General features: G+C 46.2%; 1 protein-coding gene across 7 annotated transcripts in view; it reads right to left on the bottom strand.

The window, feature by feature from the left end:
* Positions 1-21259, bottom strand: part of ADCK1 (aarF domain containing kinase 1) — a 74930-nt gene that overhangs the window by 44076 nt on the left and 9595 nt on the right. For 5 of the 7 annotated variants that reach the window (XM_074149153.1, XM_074149156.1, XM_074149154.1 and 2 more), the window contains exon 3: positions 4187-4390. The exons of 1 other annotated variant lie outside the window; for it this stretch is intronic. In XM_074149153.1, coding sequence (XP_074005254.1) covers positions 4187-4390 — 204 coding nt within the window. Of the gene's footprint in view, positions 1-4186; positions 4420-11518; positions 11530-13662; positions 13676-21259 lie in introns of all 7 variants that reach the window. One more of the 7 variants, XM_074149152.1, reaches the window with a different exon arrangement.

Here is a 21259-nt window from a genome sequence, read left to right as displayed (position 1 = left end):
GAGTTAGGATGGGCTGGAAGCTGATGAGCAATGGGCTCTGGAAAGTGAGATCTACAGGAGAGGGATTACAGTGGTACTGAGTGAGTAGAGCTATGCTGTGGCCTACTGGAATGTGCAGATCAGATGGGATGTATTTTAGGACTAGAAAGAGGTAAAAGAGTGTGTTGGCATAGATAGGGGTACACAGTGAAGTCAGGAGATGTCACAGGATCTAAGCTTATTATCATTGCACAGTGGCAGAGAAGCAAGACCCACAGAGCCATATCAGGACTACACTGCATAGTACTGGAGCCAGACAACAGAAAGACACCAAGGATATTTGGAAGAGCAGTCTTATAAGAGTTGCCAAGTCCTTCTGCAGCCACTTAGTCCTATGAGGAGGGATGCCCTGGAATGGCCTTGGTCAGAGCAGAGAGATGATGATGTACTTTTGAAAGGGGAGAGTTTCACAATAGCTCTATCAGTATTAGCAACGAGCAATAAGCTCCTCTGAGTACCTTGTCCATGGAAATCACACACAGAAAGACCTACAGGAAGCCTTTCCGACAGACACCAAAGGGCTGTCAGGTGGAACTGGCTTGGCCGAACTCAGAGATGTCCTGGGTTCTGCACCTCTGCTCTGAGACCAAACTGGCATCACCTTCCCAGTATCCCTATACACCAGGGCCACAAGCCAGTCTTCCAACTGACCTTCCAGAGGGAACAAATGCCCCTAATCCCAGTGCTAGAAAAACATTTCTTCCATCATTTCTAGTTTCTAAGCATAATGGTTTTGCACTTTTAAGGTGCAGCCACTCCAAAAGATTCATCTTCCAGAGCCTCTCATCAGTCTTTCTCCCTAACGGTCTGGTTTCCAAATTTCACCAGAAGTTGCCGGGCTCTGCTCTGCATGCACCTTATTGAGTTAGAGAGCTTAGCTGAACCAGCTATCTTTCCCTGTGTCATTAATAGTCCTGCAGAGAAAATGACAATTGTGGAGTAGTGAACATACCCATTTCGCATTCCTTTTCCACCCCTGACACCTTTTCACTTTCAGAACCTTGCTCAAGCAGGAAAAATGTGAACAGAGATAGGAGAGACTCTTTCATTCATCTTTCATCGCCATTCTTACGCACACTGTTTTTCCCAACTGATTCAAGGAATCCACCCAGAACAAGCCCTTCCTATGGTATCTCCACTGTCTCTCTAAAAGACTCTTACTCTATGATCTTGCTGGTGAGCATTTCCAGGAGTCATTGTAAAGATTTCTTTGTGCAGCCTCTCCCACTGCTACTACTTGTGCTGTCCTGAGAATCCCACCCCCACCCCAACCTCTTGCATACAACACTCAAGAGAACAACGGTCTCCCACTGTCACTTAGCCAAACCACTATGGCTGAGATTAGAAAGCCAACATCTGCTCACTACTGATTATTTCTATCCCGATGATCCCTGATGGGTACACAGGTTCACCCTAAGTTAAAACAGGGTTTGACAGGGCAACCCACTAGTCAGTGCATATGATGGTTCTCCTTCTGTGTCAGACCAGCACACATGCTATTTGCCTTTAAATCAGCTACATGCTGCAGCTCCCAGTCTCCAGCCATGATGCTGGCCTAGAATGGGAGCTCTCCCATCAGCAGGGTGTCACGCAAGTCTGCGTGGTGACAATACAGTCATGTTGAACTGCTGTTAACCCACCTCACAAGCCCCCTGCCTTTGCTCAAAGGTCAGTCCCATTGGCATGCTCTGCGGTTATGCCAGTTTTTCCACAAAACCACTCCATTTGTCAAACATCCAAGCCTCTGATAAGATTCTCAGGAGTAGGTCACATCAGAAGACAGATTATTTCTAATTGACTAAAGATACAATGCTTCTATAAACGAAATTGGCTTTTTTTGATCTTCATGCCCTTTTACAAGCTTTGGCCTAATTTGTCAGCCTGTCACACTCCTCCCTAGGTATCTCTGTATTTCCTGTTGCTATTTCCCCCATTTGTTCTGCACTGATCCAAACTGTATGTAATTACTTCTTGCCTACACACTTGAGATTCATCAGAGAAGCCTGCTCTGGAACCTGATGGGGGAACTGGAACTCTTATCACTGAATTTGAGAGCAGAAGGGTTAGGTGTAGGCCCCCCGGGAAGGTTCCCTCATTGTCATTTTCTCTTCTATTTGAATTCATTGCAAGTTCCCAGGTGTGACACTGGACCCAAGGGGAAGGTTTCAGGATCTCCCTTTGCACTCCCCTCTGCTCTGACACTCCACTTTGCCGTTCTGCCATCTACACTTCAGCTAAGTATATTGTATTTAGAATGTACTGAGGATGTAGCTACACTGGAATTAAATTTGTTCCTGAAGTAACCCCATTAAAACCTTTGGGTGTCAGCAAAGACAACTTTGGTTGCATTAGGTTCCCCAAATCCTTCTTGCTTTTAAATACCTTGATTGGGTACTTTGTAACTAATGGAAATGGGCATTTACCTCAGCTTTTAATACTGCCCACCTTCACCAGCTCCTTTATTTTTATATGTCGTTCTCTTCATTTCTTTCTTTTATCATCACTTTCTTTTTCTCATTAGCATTTCCTCTCTATCCATTTTTTCCCCATTTCTACCTTTTTTTTTCCTCCCTTTCTCTGTCTCTTTAATTATTGCCCAGCACTGCCCATGTGGGTGAAGTGAATGCTAAGGGGGAAGGCTGCTGGGGAGACTGGGTTCGAGCTGCCTCACTGGAAATCAATGAGGCAGGGAGGGCTCGTCTAGTTCCCAAAAAGCTGAAAGAAACCAGGGCATATCAGTGGCAGCTGAACACACACTTGAGAAACAAGGGCCCACCTTCGAGCACCTGCCCCAGCCTCTGAGAGACACCACACAAACTGAACCACAGAGGTGGCTGCTGTGATAATTTAATGGGGGCTAACCTCGGGGTGGCTTTCTGCGGCTCCTGCAGAGGGGAGATTGCTGGGCAGAAGCCTGTGGAGCAGCAGGGGTCTGAGGGAGCAGCCAGCCTGCCCTGCTCCATCTGTCCACGGAGCTATGAAACGCAGCTGGTACCAGCCATGCTACAAGGATGCAGTGCTGAGAGAGGGAGCATCTTGCGGGTCAGGGGCTGACATAACCCTGCCATTAAACTGTAGGGAAATATTAATTGTCATTCCTGACTAGACAATACCTAGACCCTTAAACTACACATAGGCAGACTCACCCCATCCAAATCTGCCCATAATATACCCACTAGGTGCAAATATTTCACTTAGACCCTCATGTTCCCCCTATACCTCCTTACCACCCAGACAGGCCAGAACAACCTAAAACAGCCCCCCAAACCTCTAATATATGAGCAATAAGAGACATACACATTGCTTCCCTTCTTCAGCCTCCTTTCTTCCTCCTCCTTGCATGCACCTTCTCTACCATTGCCTTTGCACATTGTTGCCTCCTGCCTCCCTCTCACCATGTCAGTTGTGATCCTTGAAATGCCTCTCCTCAACCTGGGCTGGAGTGTGGGGGGACCTCTTCTTATCAGGGACAAGATGCAAAGTAGCAGAACACCCTCTCTAAATACTGCAGTTACTTCCCTTATATCTAATGAACACAGGCACCTACCTCTGATCTCAGTGCTGTGGGCTGCTGAGGGTTAATGGTGACACGGGCTCCTGGGCTACTGCATTACCTGAGTGCAAGCACCAGAAGTGATTTATGTTATTATTTTCTTTGAGGGTTAATTAGGGGCTCAAGAAAGTAAAGGGCTGTCAGTGCTGGCTGGAATTGGTGTAGAGCAGCCAGGGGAGAACAGTCGTCCCTCACAGATCTCTGTTAATAGATCTCTGTCCTGAATATCAATACCTCCAGCTCCCACTCCTTAGTGTGGCAGACAGCCCTCCACCCTGACCTCCAGCCACCCTGTTAGTCTTAGCATAACCTCTGGAGTACCCAGCTCTGCCGAGTCCTGCCATTTCCATTGGGCAGCTTTCACACTCTTAATCCTCTGTTATCTTCTCTTTTCCTAAGCTTGCCAATAATGCCCATCAATGTACAGGGAAAATTTGCATGGCCTTCTCCCAGGGGCAAGGAGGAGATATCTCCCCTTGGTATCTCTTGCAACTGAGAACCACCAAGGACCTCCTTGCTCCTGTTTTCTTTCCTCTAGTTGCCCAGGGCTTGCTGAGGCCTGAGAAGCCAACACAGAACTCCGGCTGCCCCTACCTCTTTGCCCAGATCCTCACGGATAACTTGCTCAATCTCCTGTCTGGTGCTCTGCGGGGCCTGGCTGTGCAGCACTTTGAGGGTGCGGGTGTACTCCTCAGGCAGCAGGTAGTCAAGTGCTCCCAGGTGCTGTCCCACCTTGATGAAAGTGCCTCGGTTGGCGCAGCACAACTCCCGGAGGCGCTCAGCAGAGCGCAGGTGCACCTGCAGAGAGACCAGAACATCAGCCAAGCCTTTTTGATGTCAGTTACATGCACATGCCCACATATGTACCTTTTATTCGTCCAGGATTTAAACAGACCAGGGATTTCCTTTCTTGATTTTGAGCATCATCATCTAATGTGTCAGCTAAGTATTAGGACTATGACTTGATTTAGAGGGGCTGAACCAGACCAGGACAAGATGGTCCAGAGTGTAAGGGGCTTCCACACATGCTTGCACAGGCACCATGATAAGTGACAGCACATTATCCCTGGAAGTGTTTAAGGCCAGGCTGGATGGGGCTTTGAGCAACCTGCTCTAGTGGAGGTGTCCCGGCCCATGGCAGGGGGCTTGGAACTTGATGATCTTTAAGGTCCCTTCCAACTCTAACCATTCTATGATTCTATGATTAGTTTTTGGCTCTGTCCAGGGCTACATCCTCGCACAGAATCAGATGTCTAGCCATAGGGCAGCATTGGTACGTCCCTGTGATCCACCGCTACAATGCAGAGTTTGGGAACCCCTTGTCAAAAGACAAAAGTCAGGGCCACAACCATGTATGTGAGTGTGATGAATTCAAGTGAGACGAAAACCACAGAAACCATCCGAGAAACTTACAGGAACTTGGAAGAAGAATCTGTTACAAATCAGAACTATAGATGTCTAACTGGCAGTGAGGAGGACAGTACGTAGGCAGTCCTTCATTCTTCTCAGCTCACTCTGACACACCACAAGGGGAAATTGCATCCCTCCAGTCCAGCCAGGTCTTGGTCTTACTGCTTACACTGTCAACAAAGTCTGAAGTGACAGTGGTCTTAGAAACTAAGAATTAGAAGACTTGCCAGCTTTGCTCACATTGGCCAAAACGCAGCCACCAAATGACAAAACCCATCACCAACCAATTGCCTGCTTTGGATTTCAGCTCCTGAGGTTCATTCCGCCTATCAAGAACAGACGAGCCACCACATCCTTCAGTGACAATGATTTATTCTGCTTTTATTACTCTCACTAGAAAAGCCTCCTGCCAAGGACACAGCTATATTCGATATTCTTTAATAAACTTCAGATAAGTTTACCCTCATACATTAATAAAATCTAAGCAAATCAATGACAAAATATGACTCTGCACCCATCTCCTTTTAATGCCGGACACCTATCTGCATGGAGGCTCCCAATTCCTCTGGCTTCTGTGTCAGAAGTCATTGAAGGTCAAATCCTGTGTCTGCAGACCCCATCTGTCCAAGATCCTGTGGTGAGGGACTCCATCAAAAGCCTCAAAATACATGGTGGCAGAAAGAACCAGCACCACAAACATGCATGAACACCACCCACACCCCATTTAGTGGCTATCTTTGCTCTCCCTGCAAAGCAGTGCCGTGTCACATCACGGGACAGGAACGTGTCAGGGGACAGACCGGGTGCTGAGCTGCAAGTGCACAAAACACAGGCCTACGGGAGTGTGAAGAGAAAGCCTCATGTGCAAACATAGATGCATGCACACACACACTCTCCTAGGTGGGAGCACACAGGCAAGCGTAACTCGCGCTAGAAGAGTGAGCTTCCCCCAGCAAATGGCCTGCTCAAAAGCACTCGTGATACCTAGGCAGAAAATAACATCCATGAGCACGCCTGAATTCCCCCACATTATTGGGCTGCATTTTGCACACCTGCTTTAAAGCTCCTGCTGTAACAAGCAAGCCTCTGCCCTGGCTGCTTCCCTGCCCTCCTCCCCTTTGTGCGGCGGGGGCAAAAGCAAGCCAAAAGGGGACAAGGAAAGGAAGCTGTGAGAGAGGACGGGAGAGCAAGAAAAGCAGGGAGAGAGTAATAGGATGAAAGAGAAAGGCAGTGGGAGGGAAGGAGCCAGAGCAGCTGGGTAGTTTGTCACAGCACCGTGAGTGCAGCCCATTACAGGGAAACAGCTTTTATGCAGCTCCGATAATCGCCCTCTGCCCGCTGCCTCCAGCCATGGAAGGAACCCCCCACCAGTAGCAAAGGGGAAGGGGAGTGGTGGCCAGTTGCCCCCCGAGGCGTTGGGCAGCCACGGCCCGGGGCACTGATGGGAGACAGTGGCAAGGCTCCTTGCAGACATGCTCCAAATACCCCAGCACTGAGCACAGGCCAGCACAGAGCCCTGCAACCTCCTACAGGCACAACAGGAGCCCATCAAATGATTCTAGGCTGCAGCACGGCTCGGGGCAGACCAGCAGCAACCCTGGGGCTGTAGCGCAGTGCTGGACACGAGGCCGGGCAGCCAGCTCAGGGTAGAGGTGCTGGCTCCAGTGCACCTACCCACTCCACAGAGATCACCAAGGGAGACAGAAAAAACAGGATGGAAAACTCACATGGCTGGGAATGCAACTGGTTGTAGCCACACTTGGATGCAGGGTGTATCTTCATGTCAGCTACTGCTGAGAAGGTGGCAGAAATAGCCTCTCTCTCCTGTAGCACAAGGAGAGAAGAAATTTTGGCCCTCCTAAACTTATCCACCCTGTAGAGAACCTGGTTGGCCTCATGGACAAAGCAATCCTGGCCAAGAGAGACAACACCATCCTTACAGAGGGCTCCAGGAACAAAACTGAACAAAAGGCCCATGCACAGCATCTTCCGCCATGCTCTCACAACTGGCATGGCTAAAACTTCTAAGATATAGCTGCCTTGGTTGGCTGTCCAGACCAGGGAATGCCAGCTCCTGCCCCTGATAGAGAGACAGAAGATGACCAGGCAACTTGTCTCAGAAGAAGAAAATCTATCCGTAGCACTACAGTTTACAAAACTCCAGTCCACATTAGAGGCAGAAGTACAGTGAGAACAAAGCGGGACTGTGAATGCAGCTTCTAACATCTCTTTTCTTACCAAGCAGGTCAGGATTTTTATCAGAAAAATGTTCATAATGTTATCTATTAATTGCCTGGATCTCCCCAAGCTAGGTCACAGTCCAGTTGCAGCACTTGTTTCTCTGAGAGGTGACCTTCTCTGAATCACAAGTGAAGTAAGAATGCCACATTCCTACTACTGTACCCGATACTGCTGACCCACGTTTCTGTCCTACCTTGAAGAAACTGGAGGGTAGATGGAAACCCCCAGAATGGATCAGAGCTTTTCTCCAAGAAATCTCGTAAGATATTGATCTTTGTTGCACAAGCAATATCTTGAAGACTCTTCTTATCAGGGAAAAGAGCTTGGAACAACAGTTAGTTAGACATGGACCCGCTTGTATGCATCATGCCTGGGAGCATACAGCAGAGAAAGGAAGCATTTCATGTACCAAGGATTACCAAGAATAAGCCTCCCTCGGGAAGCACTTCAGACCACAAACACTGTCTGAGTGTGTATATGGTTCCTTCCTCAGTCCACATGAGCATCTCTTTCTGTCTCAAACCCTTTCCCTGAATTTCAGCAGAACAAATTCTCCATTGGCCCACAGCACGGCTATCAGACTCGTGTGGTTTACCTAAATCCTGGGTAGATTGGGATTAACACTGATTAGTAAAATTGTTCCATATGGGCCATAGTGAAAGCAACGACTCTCAGGTATGAAAAGGAGGAACCTCTGGGATGAAGCACATACTCAGCAAGCAGAGCTGCAGAGGGACATTTTTTAACTTCCCCTTGAGGCACAAGCAGACCTGGCTTCTCAAGTCATTTTGATGCTTTTGAAGGAGCCTTTACTCAGAGACCTTGCCAAAGAACTGCTCTTCAGAGCATCAGACACGCAGGTGTCACAAATGGGCAGATGCTAATCTGGTCTTAAAAATAAAGTAATTAATTTAGAAGAAAATAAATACCAAAGTGAAAATATACTGGTGAAAACCTGAGTATCTGGTATCTGGTGACAGAGGGGTTCAGAAGGGTGTCTAAAGACAGTAAAGTAAGTGGTAGAAGCTACTCCTCATATGAAAAATCCTTCAGAAAAGTCATTCCAACCCTGAAGGGCATACTCATAGCTGGCAAAACGTGAAATGAGGATTAGGAATGCAGAGAGAAAATTTGAAATGCAATTAGTCAAAGACATAACAAACTAGTCACCAGAAATTCCTGGTGATGAGCGCTGCCTCCAGGAACACTGTGAACACAGACATATCACAAAGGACGTCAGGCTGGATTTCGCCCTGAGGAGGGGGGCTAGATGGGCTGCTCCTCCTCTCACCTCCCCAATGGAGAGCAGTCCTGTACAATTGAGCAGAAACAGCCCCAGGCCAGGTGGTGCCTGCTCACATCCCACCTACTCCCAACCTCAGCAAGGGAAAGGTTCTCCTTCCCTTCTCCTTCTGCAGGCAATGGGGCAGAATGCTGGGGAGACGCCTGCCCATCACTGCTTTCAATGGAGATAGACTCTCCAAGACAGTATTTCAAGAAAGATGTCTCCAGAAAATACCGTGAAAACTTCAAACACATAAAGAGTAATTCAAAAAGTAGCTGAGATGCTGATAATCATAATAAAAAGGGGATCGCACATTAAAACCATTAGCTTCCAGAGGACTGAAGGGGAACAAACGTTGCCCTGTTTTTAAGAAAAATCCAGAGTAATCTGGGAAATTATAGTCCTGCAAGCTTTTATTCTGTATCAGCTAAATTAGCTGAGACAATAATTATAAAGAGTACTAAAAATCATCTAGCTAAATGTGATATGACTGAAAAAAGCCAACAGGGATTTTGAGAGAAAAAAATGATTCTTCACCAGTCCACTAAAATACTCTGAGCATGTTAATACAATGGTCAATAGAAGAGAAAAGGGAGAGATTTATTGGGATTTTCAAGTGGCTTTCGACAAACTCCCTCACAAAGAGTGAAAAGAAAACTGAGCAATTATCGGAGAAGATGCAAGAAAATCACTTGCTCATTTTATCCCATTCCCAGCTCAGAATTCCCTCTCTGCAACATCAAGCCCAGCACTACAGACGGCAGCAGTGGGCGACTCTCTAGTTAGGACAAGGCTGCAACATTTACTGATGTTTTTACCACAGCTTCATTTCAACCTGCTCTGAGCTCTTTTAGACAAGGTGATACTGCAGGAGCCCTGTCTACATTAGCACCTGCAATGTTATTACTTCCAGTGAGGCTGAACTATTACTGGAATCACTGAGAAATGTGATGAAAAGGGAAACAGGTCCAGGTAGCACCCACAAGGCAGAAGGAGCTCTCTACTCTAAATGGGTTGACCCACATCACCCTCAACAACAAACGAGTGTCCCGTTACACCCATTCCTACATCAAGGTTTAGTTTCCCTGCCAGAGATCTGCCAAAGGAGAGAACAGTGCAGTGACAAAAATTCCATCAGATGCAACAGGAATTATTCATCACCATGGAAAAACAAACCCTGCCAAATTCGTACCAAAGACAGGTGGACAATCAATAGACTGGCAGATCACCCTCAGCATAGATGGCTGCAAAGTTACACATATTGGAAGGTGCAATTTATCCTGCCCGCACACACTGATGGGCTCTAAATTAACTGTAACCACTCAACACTTGCATCACGTTGTTGTGGACGGCTCAGTGAAGGCACCTGCTCAATGCACAGTGGGGGTCAGGAAAACCCAAACAAGCTGTTTGGCTGTGTTAAGAAAGGAAAAGAGGAAAACATTAAAAATATCAAAATGCCATTGTATAAATTGAAAGCACAACCTCACCTTGGATTCTGGACATCCCATCACAAAAAGAGGTACAGAATAAAAAGAACAGGACAGAGAATAACAGGGGAAAAATGATCATGGACTTGAAAAGAGTCTGTAAAAAGAGATCTGAAATATTAGGGGACTGTTTAGAGACAGTTGATACATAAGAGAGAAGAGTTATATGAAATAATAAAAATAAAATCTCCCATTCCTATTTCCAGCTCTCACAAAACAGCAAATAATAGGGCATTCCACAAAGCAACAACCTTTTTAAAGTTTTTTTAATACATCCCATTTTGCACAGTGCAGCATTAACCAGTGGCACTCACTGTCAGAGGATAGAGAATCCAAGAGCTTAATGGAATTCAGAAAGGCTTTAGACATTTATGATAAAACAACCATACCTGATTTTATATGGAGCTTTTCATCTCTAAAAGTGCTTTTACAAAGCTCTTTACAAAACTCAGGATCGCTATCCCCCATTTTACAGACTCATAAGAACATTACGTGTAATAAAATGTCTAAAGGGCTTTAAACACTCTTGCTCAAGGCATCAAGACAAAAATTACCCTATTGATCGGCCACAGAGAAACAGAATGCAAACACGGGGCACTGATGCTCCCAGCATCATTAAAATCTTTAGAGAACCTATTTGGTATATCCAGCTTCCATATTCCAGTTAAATTGGTCACCCCTTCTGCTGGCGTTCAACCTGCTTCCAAGGATCTTCTGTATTTACTAAATTACCAGCCATTGCAAGGAATTGGAACATTGGTGACGGACTCGTTCTTCTCATGGCACAGTAGAACTGCTGCTTACGGTCTTTCATATTAGATATTAAGCCTGTGGGATGTTGGGAAGTATCTCGTGGCACACAGTGAGTGGGAGCATCCCAGGCATATATACTGTCAGTCATCCTGGATGAGACAGCTCTTCCAGGAATGCCTGCAGTAGCAGGAGACTGGACTGGAAGAGCCAGGCTGTCCCATGGACTCCATACAGAGGGAAGAGAGGATGTTATCCCACCTCCGTAGCCCATTTTCCAAACCTAGGCCAGCCCATTTCACGCTGAACAGATGTGCGATCTCCCACCCTCTGAGCCATCAGGGCTCTGAATTTCCACACACAAGCACACACCGACATTGACCTCCCACCCACGCTACACACACTCCCACGCTCTTCCCTGCTAATACCCTGCTTCACAACATGGTTCCTAACAATCCGCACAGGTGACTAAGGGGTGGCCTAGCAACAAACCCTTTCTTTGAGTTGCCACTTGGTTCAGGAAACATTTACGCCGGGCTGAGGTCCATCTCTTCAGCCAGTCCCTGCCCAGGCTGCTCTGGAGAGGAGGAAACGCTGCTGCTCGGCCACAGCGCAGGGCACCAGCAGTCACCTTGCTGAACCCTGCCCTTGCTGGCTGGTGCACACACAACCAGCGCCCATCGCCTGCTCCTGTTCCATCTTCATTTTGCTCCAAGCTCGGTCATTTGTGCTCTGATTATCTCTCATTACCGACGACCTTGCTGTAATGAGTTTTAATCTGCCTCGTATTAATTAGAAACATTTTCATTAGCCAGCTCAATTTTAGGTAAATAGCTAATAGAAGCAACTGAGCTGCAATTAGTTATCTGTGGGGCAGTTCAGGAGGAAAATCAGAAGGGAGCAGCTGTTTCCCCTCTAGACACCTCTGTGATATAATGCACTATTCTGTCCAAGTCTCCTGAGCAGGGAGAACAAGGAGCACAGGGAAGGGATGGTCAGAGACCAGGGGAAAATAACATGCTAAAGTAACTGGGATGTAGAACTTCTACTGCTACAGCAGTACCCATCTATTCTCTCCCACTAACAGTTCCAGGTCGAACTGTTGAATACAGGAATCTGAGAGTCAAGCTGAGTCCTTTACACCTACAGACATCACCTCCAGTGAACAAGGCTCTGCTCGTGAAGCTGTTTTACACTGCAACTATACAACAGGTCCTTCACACAAGCTCTCTTTTGGGGCATGTACATTTATGTCAATGGTACTTACACATGAGGATAAGATCAGATTCGCACGAGAAGGAAGGACCAGGCCTACGTAGACACAGATGTAGGGTACTTGCAAAGTCAGCAGGTTCCCAAAAGTGCCCACAGTGCCTTGTTGTCCTGATAGGGTTGGTATACAGAGAGATCTGTCCCGTGTTTCATTGCAGAGCACCCATGGAGAATAGGAAGTAACTGAACAGCACGGCTGCAGAAGGCACAGAAGCATTTACAGAAGCCGCAGTGAAATTAGGCACGTGTCTCGATCCATTGATCACAGTGCCTGCAGCTCCTGTTATGGAGGCAGGTGAAATGATAACAAATTTGACACAGCTTCTCTCAAAATCTTGCTAACAGAATTAATTCAGCTCAGCTTGGATCAGACCCTGTGGGATGGCAGTGAAAACAAGCTAAGGGCTGTAAAGACACCATCTTATATGGCCTTCTGTTTAGCTGTAGTAGGGGGCTCCCAGCCATCAGTCCTATTAAGCCCTGTTTTATTTGCTATTTTCAGTTGCTATCAGGAACAAGATCAGCCGAGATGCGTGCTACATTCAGGAGTGTTCCCTAAACAGGAGCTGCTGACATAGACTACAAAAACCGTAGATTACTGACTGAGCAGCAAGAGATGATGTCGTGCAGCAAAAATGACCTGAAGGGGGAACACTCCCCAGACAGCTGTGTGCACGTAAGGAGACCCTGGGAAGGCTGTAGCGTGGGAAGTGAGGGTTGGTCCTGGGCCATGGACAGGGTGGGAGAAAGAGGTCAAACAAGGCCACAGTAGGAATTAGCTCTCACTGAAGCACATACAGTTACGGCTATGCACAGGGAGCTTTCGCACTGGGGAGAGGGGTGTGGAGACGGTCTCTTCACTAAAAAAAAGGTCTGAAGTCCCAGACAGATTAAAAAGAGCAAAACAAACAAGGAAGAGTACCATCAGGAGCCACTGCAAGTCAGATGAACAGGTATCGTATAAAAGAGAAAGAGCTTCATGATTTGTCCTCAATAATAAAATGAGACAGTGCAAAGAAGGCTGACCTGGTAACATTTTCCAACTACTCAAGAGGTCAGACACTGTAAACAGGGGGAGAAACATACAGGGTGTTACAAAGGTTAATGAAGAGGTGGAAGATGAGATGAAATGAAATGAGTATCAAGGGAATCTGTTCAATGCTGAATATTCCTGGCTTTCAGGGCAAAGTGAAGGATCCTGCAGCAGGGATGAGGATGAACATCTGACAGTCTCTTCCCTTAGTCCCACACCCCATCCTGCAATACAATGGTGCTGGAAAAGCCATGGACTCCACAGGAAGCACCAACAGACAGACAATACACTGAAAGACACGCTGAAAGGTGAGGTTTATCAGGACGGATGGCCCAAGCACCGAAGGAAAGATGGAGAAAGCTCAGCTAAGTCTCATCTAGTTCAGCAGCTGGGGGTCAAGACAGGGTAGCTTCACACAGTCTGCTCTCCTAGTGTGGGTGTGCAGGGAAGAAGGAAGCGCAGAGGCAGCCATTGCAGCTGGAGGGGAGAAATCGTCACATCCACTTTGTCAATGCCGAAGAATCTGAGCTGACATTTTTCTCTACCCAACAGTCGAATCCCACCCTACCAGCTGCACGTCACAGCTGACCTCCAGTCAGGACCTATCTGAGTCAATGTCAGGCGATTAAACCGCACAACAGCAGCTTCTCCCCCTCGCGCATATGCAACTTCTCTCCTGGCAGGTCACTCCAGCGGCCAGGGGAGCAGAGCACGCGGGTCCCCTCTCTTACAGACACACAGATGGGCACCAGCATTCAGCTTGGTCACAGAAACCAGAAAGAAGGGTTTCCATTGCAGTCTCTCTAGATGTCTCAGTGCAGCCCCTTACCAAACTGACAGAGGCAGACTCCTTTCCCCTTCTTTAATCTGAGAAGCTCTGACCTTTAAAGTACAGACCATCTTCCAGGATGCCTGAAGAGGAGAGAGACAGTAATACATGAAACACCTAGAAGTGATTAAATTGGATTGACGAGGAAGTCAGGAAAGATAACAACCATGGGATTACGCTGTCAATTCCAAAAAACTGCAGTGACTGTCATAGCAGCACATCCAACAGATAGAGAGTGGCTGTGGTGCCAGTAAGTCATCAATGGCAAAGTGCAGTTCTGCTTTTAAAAGTGACTATGTTGGAGGAAAAAAAAAAAAAAAAAAAAGAAACCCAAAACCCAAGGAATGTATCCTTTTTACTCAGCAGGTCTGTTCCCTTCTGGGCATCAGTCAGAGCTGCTGACTTCAGTGAAAAATATATCTATATAAATTATCCCAGCTTTTTCATCCAGTTAACGACACACAGTTCCCCACCAAGAAAGGCAGTCGGTGTCTGTTAGCATCCCAGCAACGTCACTACTATGGGAGACTGAGCTGGTGTCTCTTCTGATTCATGCACAATCAATAGACTTGTTAAACTGCAATTAGAAGGTCAGATTCTTCCTTGCAGCCACTCCTGTGCTTTCTCACTGAAAACAATAGGCTTGTGCAGGTGACAGTGGCAGCAGAATTTGGAAAAAATGAGCTTATGTGGATGCCAGTGAAGGTAGCATTTGGTCTACTGAATCCTTACAGCTGCTAGGAACACAAGCAACAGAGAGAACCAGTATTGGCTTTGAGAATGCCAGTTTAAAATAGCATGATATAGCAGTGTAATAAAGTAAAACATATGAATATTTGACATGGCACCTCACCGAGATGAACAAAAGGAGAGCCCAGGTGAGGCCGCATGTTGGTTATTCATTATCCAGAGTAGATTACTTTTGCTCCCACAGTAAGCAGAAGGAATTACCCCCAGCAGTACCAGAGGCAATTGCCTTTATTGCAGCTGGTATCACAATGAACAATATTGTACGTGTCTGCCCTGCACTTGGCTGAGGCTCACCAAGGTTGTGAAGGGAATAAAACTGAGATCATCTTTATATACGATTACATATTCAACATTTTGCCCTTTCCATTGCCAGTTGTTGAGTTTTCTCTCTCATCTAAGAGAGATGAATGAGCATCCACGAGGCAGGGATGCTGCATTCGTAAATGTCAAACATATTATAAGAACCTAGACTAAAATAGTCAGTAAAGCTGTTGGATGCCTTGTCTCATTCTAATTTTAAGAAAACGGAGTGTCCCTCCACCTGCAGGCTCACTGTCAGCCATTATTTTATTTATGAGGAATTGGGTGCAACAGGAAACATTATCAGTGTCTGGGGAGCTGGGCACACAGCCAAGAAGAAAAGGAGCAGAAAGCCTCCACCTCCAGGTTACCTATCCCATCCAGGATCAAAGTGACTAGTCAGTACTTAAGAGTGGTTCAACCTAGGACATTATGAAATAGATTTCTGCACAACTACCTGTGAAGAAATATCCCTACCCTTATCCCCCAACCTTCCAGAGAAGCAACTACAAATAGGAAGAAATGGGCTTTATCAAGTGGAAATCTAGGGGGGATTTTTTTCTTGATTTAAAAGATGCTTTTTACCACAGATCACCTGTGCAAGTTCCCCAAGGGGTGGGGTAAGGGAAGCCTGGCCCATCACAACCCAGTTGTACCCAGTTACAACTTCTCTGTGGAAAAAACTGCAAATCGGGCAGCACTTGCCACAATTTAAAAAAGAAAGCACCCAGAAGTTTCCATCTGAATCTCACATAAGCAAAAGTCAAGGTTTCTTTGTCAAAAGGGGAAAAATCCAGTATAAGAGGCTAACACTGGACAAGAAGAAACAAAGATGACGCTGCAGTGGAGGTAATAGACAAGAGGCAATCTTCATCAACAGGCTAGTCAAAGACTTTCTAACCTTGGCTAGAAGGTAAACAGTAAACTCAAGACAAAAGGCCTATCACAAAGGCAATCAGTGCAAAACCTGAAAGAAAAATAATACTGATTAAGATCCTTCAAAGAATCAGATATTGCTGGCAAAATACAATCACTATAGATAGTCCCAAAACAAAACTTGTATGCCAAAAGGACCACAGAGAATTAGCACTACACAAGATGGACGTGAAGCAAAGCAAAGCAATCAAATGCTAGTGATCCAAAAGTAAGGTTGTCTATGACTTCTAGCCTCAAATATTTAATATTAAAGCATTTACTATCTCCACACAGAGATACAGAGATCCCATGAAAAAGGGTTAAGTAACAGTGAAACTGGGAGTTGACATCAACAAGCAAGAGAAGATGGAAAATGGGATAAATATGGTCTTCATTCCATGGTCTCCGGAAAAAAAAGTGGAGCATCGCTGTTCTCTCGTTAAGGAGATCATGACATGAAGAGGGGCTGTACCTTGATTACCACTGAAGATTTGTTCCTTTCCTGAGCAGGAACAGAGTGCTGCAGGTACAAGCATTTGCCTGGAGGTGGTAAGAGGGGACTCTGGTCCCAACTAGAGAGATCCTTTGCCACGTCACTACTACCTGACAACTTGAGTGAGACATCAAAGAAGGCAAAGCTGAGAAAGTGAATAGGCCTCCTCCAGGAGCCTCTTTAAATCTACATTACTATTCCGAAGCCTAAAATTGGCTCCTTTTTAATCACATGCTCATCAGCACCTGGGATTCACTAGCATCCCATAGTAGCCAGTCAGGTATGAGATACAGATCTCACTGCCTCTTTGAAAGCACAATTACCAAGTCTACATGAATTGCTGTCCTGACTACACATAAATTGGGCAAGCTTCTAAACACAGCCATGAGCAATCCAGATATTTCAAACTCCTTCTGCCCTGGGCTTTGACAGAAGGGTTTGGTCACAGGGAGGCAAGGTGCCTCAATCACCTCTGCTACAGGAAGGCAGCTGTCTATGGGCCACACCACAACAGTCCCCAGAGAGCACCCCACAAGAATAATTTGGGGCAGGTAATCTGCAACTTTCAGGGGGATACAGGCAGACAAAACATTGTTGACCACTTGGAACTCAACCAGCACATCAGATCTGACCTCCCTGACACAGGGAATCCTCAGTGGCAATAAAGTAGTCCAGATAATGACTTTATGTCTTGTTCTAAAATCCATCAAATCCACAAGTCCAGCATTCCACACTTCCAAGCCTTCATGATGTTGCTCAACCATGACCCAGACAGAAGACATTGGTCCAATACCAATCATGAAGACCACCCCTCCATATGGCAATGCCCAGACTCAAGCTCATTTTGGCACACAATATTAGGAAACCAAAGGCTCAATAAAAGCAAGCTTGGAAACCCAGTCTATACTCTAGTCTGAGTTCTGGAAATTCCCCATCTCCAACAAAATATGTGTTGGCTTACAGAGAAGCACATGTTTCTAGCAGTTATACGGGAGCTGTTAGATTTTACTACTCAGTTGCCTGAAAGAAGAAAAAGAAATCTCCTCTGTTGGCCTATTAATCTGTCATAACGAGATTCTTCATAATTAATTTGTCCCCAACAGTTGCTTTGTAATGGTAGTGAGAGAATATTTCAGGAATGGCAATTACCTCCAGTGTCAAAAGGATGAGGAAAACAAATGTTCAACCATCAACAAAATGCAGTGCCTTTCCCACTCCCACCCGATGGTGGGTGACAGCACTGCACATCAGAATTACAGTGCGGTTAATTACTAGGCATGTTGCAACTGAGAATTCATTTCCCCTCTTGAGATGAAATTTGTTGAGAATGCAGGTGGTAGGAGGGGCATCTGCCACTGGGATGGGGGTTGTGTGGGGAAGTGGTCTTATCTATACATTGCTGCTTCTTTAATTTACTACACATTTATAAGCAATTATGAGCAATTATAAGCAGTGAACATTATTTAAAGGGACTTTCCTTCATCAGCTACGCGTACATCCAACTATTTCAAAGATTTTGCAAAAGGACAGAGTTTGACTTCTTTGTTGTTGCTTTATTTAAATTTAGAATCCTTCAAATAAAAATCACATGCCTGCATTAGTCTTTCAAAAATAATATGAAATACAATGGGTTTCTAGGCTGCTTGTAAATGGAAGAGTTCCTTGGGCTGTGAGTTCATTGCATTTCAGTGGAAATCTGTTACAGAACCTGATATCTGACTGTTTCTAGAATGAGATTTCCAGGAATGAAGCTAAGACACCTACAGTGTGGAGCTCATCTCTCCAGGTGATGACCAAGCTCTGCCAGAGCTGGGAATCCTACTCCAAAAAGGGACTGGGAAGGGGAAACCTGCTGGCTGGACTGCCATTGACACAGGTGTAAAGCCGCAGCCTGGGCGAGCTGTCCTGCCTGGGGTTGGCAATGAATCCACCCAGCGCCTGGGTCTCGGTTTTCTCAGAAAATTAAAATTGTGGCAAATCTTTGCCAGGGGAGTTATGAATAAACACAAAGCCGGGTGGGGTAACTCTGCACCCAATCTGCCGGCAGCACAGCAGGGGCCAGGGAGGCGGCAGCCAGGGCTGAGGATCAGTGGGGAGAGGTAAGGGCAGAGCCGGGGCAGGCCACGGGAGAATCAGGAGAGCAGGGAGCTGGTTCAGGCCTGGTATGGGATGGCAGCACCAGTGACCAGAGAGCTCCGCTGTGCAGGGCTCACGTGGGAAGCTGCATGTATTCAGACCGGGATACACCAGGAGAGGTGTATGCTTGAAGCTGCTTCATTTTGCTCAGTCCTCAGCCACATTACCAAGCACTCGCTACCCTAAAAATCAAAACACAGGTTTCAAAGAATCAAACATCGCCCTCACTCCTGGTAGGGACCCAGTCCGCAGCCTGTGGCCATTGGGGCCAGTGGAAGTCAAGGGAAGTTGCAGCAGATCCAACCCTGCAGGTCAGGGAGACAGGAGCTGGTAGAGCTCTTGGGAGCCCTTCACATCCCTCAGGTTGCAGACACCTCTTGTCTTCAAGCTCACAGCCCAGTACAAGCACCGGCTCAGAGTGAGGAAAGCACAGTTCCAGTTAACAGCCTTGCTGTTTCTCACTGCCCATTGCCCAGGAGCCATCATTTCATTATAACAATGTTCCCCAGTCAAGGACCACCACTCTATATTGGCAGTGAGTAACTCCCAATTCAGAGTGCCCCAGCAAAACCTCAGCTTACTGCAAGAAATAGAAGCAGGGAAGCTGTCCTGGAGAGGAAGAGGAGAGACAGAACAGGTGATACCAGGGCACTGCAGAGATGAAACAGCTCCTGCTGGGCTCTGGAAATGCCCAGCTGTGCTGCCTGACTGTGAACAAAAAGGAAAGGGCCCGAGGGAGGAAAGCGTATCTTCCCTACTTCTCTTCACACAACAGTTCTAGGATAAACAAATGGGAGTGCAAAGCCTGCTGCCCTTCAGCAATCCTGCAAAAAACAACTTGTGTTCAGAGGAACCCTACAATAACAAACAGGCTGCACAGTTACAGAGTTCACAGGCAACTCAAAATGAGTACATTTTCAAACAGAGACTGCAGGGGCAGTAAAGACATTTTAAGAGTTGGGTTTTTCTGAAAAGCAATTCTACTAGTGACCTTTTCAGTGAATTTACCTCTAAATTCAGCAAAGCTGGCGAGACAGTAAATGGATCCAGGCTTGGCGGGAGGCATTTCATAAAGCACTGTGCATGTGTGTATATGTGCAGGCTCACATGCAGATTCACTGTTAACATGCAGCTTAGGAACAGAGTGGAGGCTGCATAAAGTTGACCCTTGTCACTATGTTCATCTGCTCCCTGTGGGCCCCTTCCAAGTCACATCAGCTCAGTACACTGACAAATACAAGTTGTTACTGGTGTCAGTCCTGCCAAGATGATGCTGCTGCAGAGGCAGGAGCAGCAAGCTGTTCTGAGTGGTGCACCATCAGCAGAATTTGCAGCCACAGAGACTGGACTCTCCAATCAAAAACAAGACAAGAAAACAAGCCAAAAAAAAAAAAAAAGAAACCCCAAACCAGTTCTATGAATTCACCCCTCCGAAGCCATCTTTGAACCTTTGACGCTGTCTCAGAAGTGGCTACTTCAACAGAAGCACTCACACCCCAACACACAGGCACATGTCTACAGGCAGACAGATGTGCAAAAATACAAAACAAAAATACAGACACATGCTCACATCTAGGCAAGGCACCTGAACACCCTGGCAAATAAGGTAAGGGGTAGCTTCCAAACCTGGCACTGAACTTTACATTTTGTTTTGTTCCTAGACTAAATCAGCAACTGTTCCAACTCAAGAGAAGCATAGCTTCCTTTTTTCTTAGTCCTCAGGGCTTCCTCAGCCTGGCAGAGTCCTGCCTGGTCCTGGGGCACCAGATGGAGAAAGACAGCAGAGTTCCTTTCAGAGACACCTTTCCCTCAAGTATGCAAACAGGATGGCCTCCACATAGGTAAAAGGGTTTGCCTGGAACTCACTAAGACACCTTCAAGGTTGCCAACCCCAGAGAAGTGTTTTCAAGACACCACCCACTACAGCAATTCCCTCAACGTTAACTTAACAGACTAAATGAAGACACCAGCTTGACAGGTAAGATAATTGTGTGCTACCCTCCAGCACATTCTTTTATCAGATACACTTTGGGGACAATGTGATAAGGTCACTGGTTTAGCAGAGCAAGTCTACAGTATTCAGTCCTGCTCTGAAATTCCAACCTGGCCTGATACGCAAAATACTCTCTACATGCCAAACAAGTCTTTTCACTCTTGTTTTTACATCTCTGTACTTCTAATCTGGGGTCCTTCAAGCCGCTGTTTCATTGCAAGCTACTGCAGTAACCTTAGAAAGGGGAACAGAATCCACAATATGGGTCTTGTTAAGAACTCAAAGGACAAAAAAACCAACATTTAAAAAGCCCAGTTTGCCATTGCAAGTACTGATGTGTCTCTATCCTCAAATGAATCCTTTACGTGTCTATTTTTCCTAGTCTCAGATAAGATTATTTCAATTCTCAAGCCAGATGTCTTCCTATTCTTAAAATAGGTAAAGAACTGACTACCTGCCAAATCTAAGGGTTTTACAAGTGGCCTTCAACAACCAAGTCATATAAACTGGCCAGCAGTTCAAGGCTACACAGTCCTTTATTAAGAGATATGCTTAATTAGGGCCTGATCCAACCCTCTGAGAAATCCTACGTGCCTGTCTATTTGCACCATCGGGCAAATAAATACATCTCAAGCATGAGCTCTTCAGAGAAGACACCATCTCTTGCCATATCTCTTGACTTTGCACTGCTGAGTGTTCATTTCATATTGGGACTCAAGGCATAGCCCAAGCACTAAATAAAGATTATTTTTTCACCTTTCATTTGCTCT

This window comes from Numenius arquata, chromosome 6, assembly GCF_964106895.1.
Source record: "Numenius arquata chromosome 6, bNumArq3.hap1.1, whole genome shotgun sequence".
NCBI classification, from domain to species: domain Eukaryota; kingdom Metazoa; phylum Chordata; class Aves; order Charadriiformes; family Scolopacidae; genus Numenius; species Numenius arquata.
The sequence above is the reverse complement of the archived record's forward strand: the minus strand, read 5'-3'. Positions and strand labels throughout refer to the sequence as shown.